At 43.0% G+C, this 2027-nt stretch overlaps 1 protein-coding gene across 1 annotated transcript in view; it reads left to right on the top strand.

The window, feature by feature from the left end:
- The first annotated feature begins 6 nt into the window (after positions 1–6).
- LOC102310154 (GTPase IMAP family member 8-like) overlaps positions 7–2027 on the top strand; it is a 3496-nt gene continuing 1475 nt past the window's right edge. The window contains exon 1 of the mRNA XM_042217509.1: positions 7–1987. Coding sequence (XP_042073443.1) covers positions 202–1987 — 1786 coding nt within the window. The 5' untranslated portion in view covers positions 7–201. The remainder of the gene's footprint in view (positions 1988–2027) is intronic.

The raw sequence follows: 2027 nt of genomic DNA, 5'->3' as shown, positions 1-2027 counted from the left end.
CTCAGGATTTTGCTTCTTGGAAAAACTGGAGTTGGAAAGAGTGCTTCAGGAAACACCATCCTAGGAAAAGGGAATGCTTTTGTATTGACATCATCAGAGTGTCAGAAGGAAACGGGAGAGTTTGAAGGTCAAAAACTGGCTATAGTTGATACTCCAGGTCTGTGTGACTCCAGTAGAACTGAAGAGGAGTTGACAGCAGAGATGGAGAGAGCCATCTGCTTTGCTGCTCCTGGTCCTAATGTGTTCCTGGTTGTGATTCAGGCAAACAGATTCACAGAAGAAGATCAAGAAACAGTGAAAATTGCTCAGAAGATGTTTGGAAAAAGGTCAGCATGTTCCACATTAGTCTTGTTCACCCATGGAGATGACCTGAAGTCAGATGGAAACACCATAGAAGAATTAATCAGTAAAAATCCAGCTCTCAGTGACTTCATCAGTCAGTGTGGTGGAGGATATCACCTCTTTAACAACAGAGACACGGATCCCTCTCAGGTCAGAGAGCTGCTGGAGAAAGTCAACACCATGGTTCAGAGAAATGCAGGAAGATACTTCACAGTTGAAATGTTCAGAGAGGCTGACCTTCGGATTGTTCTTATTGGGAAAACTGGAGTTGGGAAGAGTGCATCAGGAAACACCATCTTAGGAGAAAAAGCTTTTAAAGCCGCAGCAGGTTTTTCCACAGTAACATCAGAGTGTCAGAAGAAAACAGGTCTGTTTGATGGTCAAAAACTGGCTGTAGTTGATACTCCAGGTTTATTTGACAACAGAAAAACTGAAGAGCAGGTGAAGAGAGAGATCAGTCGCTGCATCAACCTTGCTGCTCCTGGTCCTCATGTGTTCCTGGTTGTGATTCAGGCCAACAGACTCACAGAAGAAGAACAAAAAACTGTCAACATCATCCAGAACATGTTTGGAGAACAGTCAGCATGTTACACTATGGCCTTGTTCACCTGTGGGGACAATCTTGAGGCAGACGGAGTCACCATAGAAAACATGATCAATAATAATCCAATTATCACTGACTTCATCAGTCAGTGCGGTGGAGGATATCATGTATTTAACAACAGAGACAAGGATCCCTCTCAGGTCAGAGAGCTGCTGGAGAAGATCAACACAATGATTGCGAGAAATGGAGGAGGATACTACACCAATGAAATGTTCAGAGAAGCTCAGAGAGCCATGAACAAACCAGAAGCCGACCTCAGGATTGTTCTTGTTGGGAAAACCAGAGTTGGAAAGAGTGCAGCAGGAAACAGCATCTTACTGGGAAAAGTATTTAGATCAACATCTTCCTTTCTAACACCACAGTGTCAGAAGGAAACAGGTCTGTTTGAAGGTCAAAAACTGGATGTAGTTGATACTCCAGGTTTATTTGACACCAAAAAAACTGAAGAGGAGGTGAAGGAAGAGATCAGTAGATCCATCCCCTTTACTGCTCCTGGTCCTCATGTGTTCCTGGTTGTGATTCAAGCCAACAGATTCACAGAAGAAGATCAAGAAACCGTTATCATCATTCAGAATATGTTTGGAGAGCAGTCAGCATGTTACACTATGGCCTTGTTCACCCACGGAGATGATCTTGAGGCAGATGGAGTCACAATAGAAAAAATGATCAATGACAATCCAATTATCTCTGATTTCATCAGTCAGTGCGGTGGAGGATATCATGTCTTTAACAATACAGTCAAAAATCCTTCTCAGGTCAGAAAGCTGCTGAAGAAGATCAACACAATGACTGAACGAAATGGAGGAGGATACTACACCAATGAAATGTTCAGAGAAGCTCAGAGAGTCATAAATAAACCAGAAGCCGACCTCAGGATTGTTCTTGTTGGGAAAACCAGAGTTGGGAAGAGTGCAGCAGGAAACGGCATCTTACGGAGAAAAGTATTTAGATCAACATCCTCCTCTTCCTCTGTAACATCAGAGTGTCAGAAGGAAACAGGTCAGTTTGAAGGTAAAACAGTGGCTGTAGTTGATACTCCAGGTCTGTACAAAACTAAACTAACTGAAGAGGAGGTGAAGAG

Source organism: Haplochromis burtoni, unplaced genomic scaffold, assembly GCF_018398535.1.
Source record: "Haplochromis burtoni strain Fernald_Lab_line unplaced genomic scaffold, NCSU_Asbu1 Contig_2103, whole genome shotgun sequence".
In the NCBI taxonomy this organism is placed as follows: Eukaryota; Metazoa; Chordata; class Actinopteri; order Cichliformes; family Cichlidae; genus Haplochromis; species Haplochromis burtoni.
This window is presented reverse-complemented; position numbering and strand designations above follow the sequence as displayed.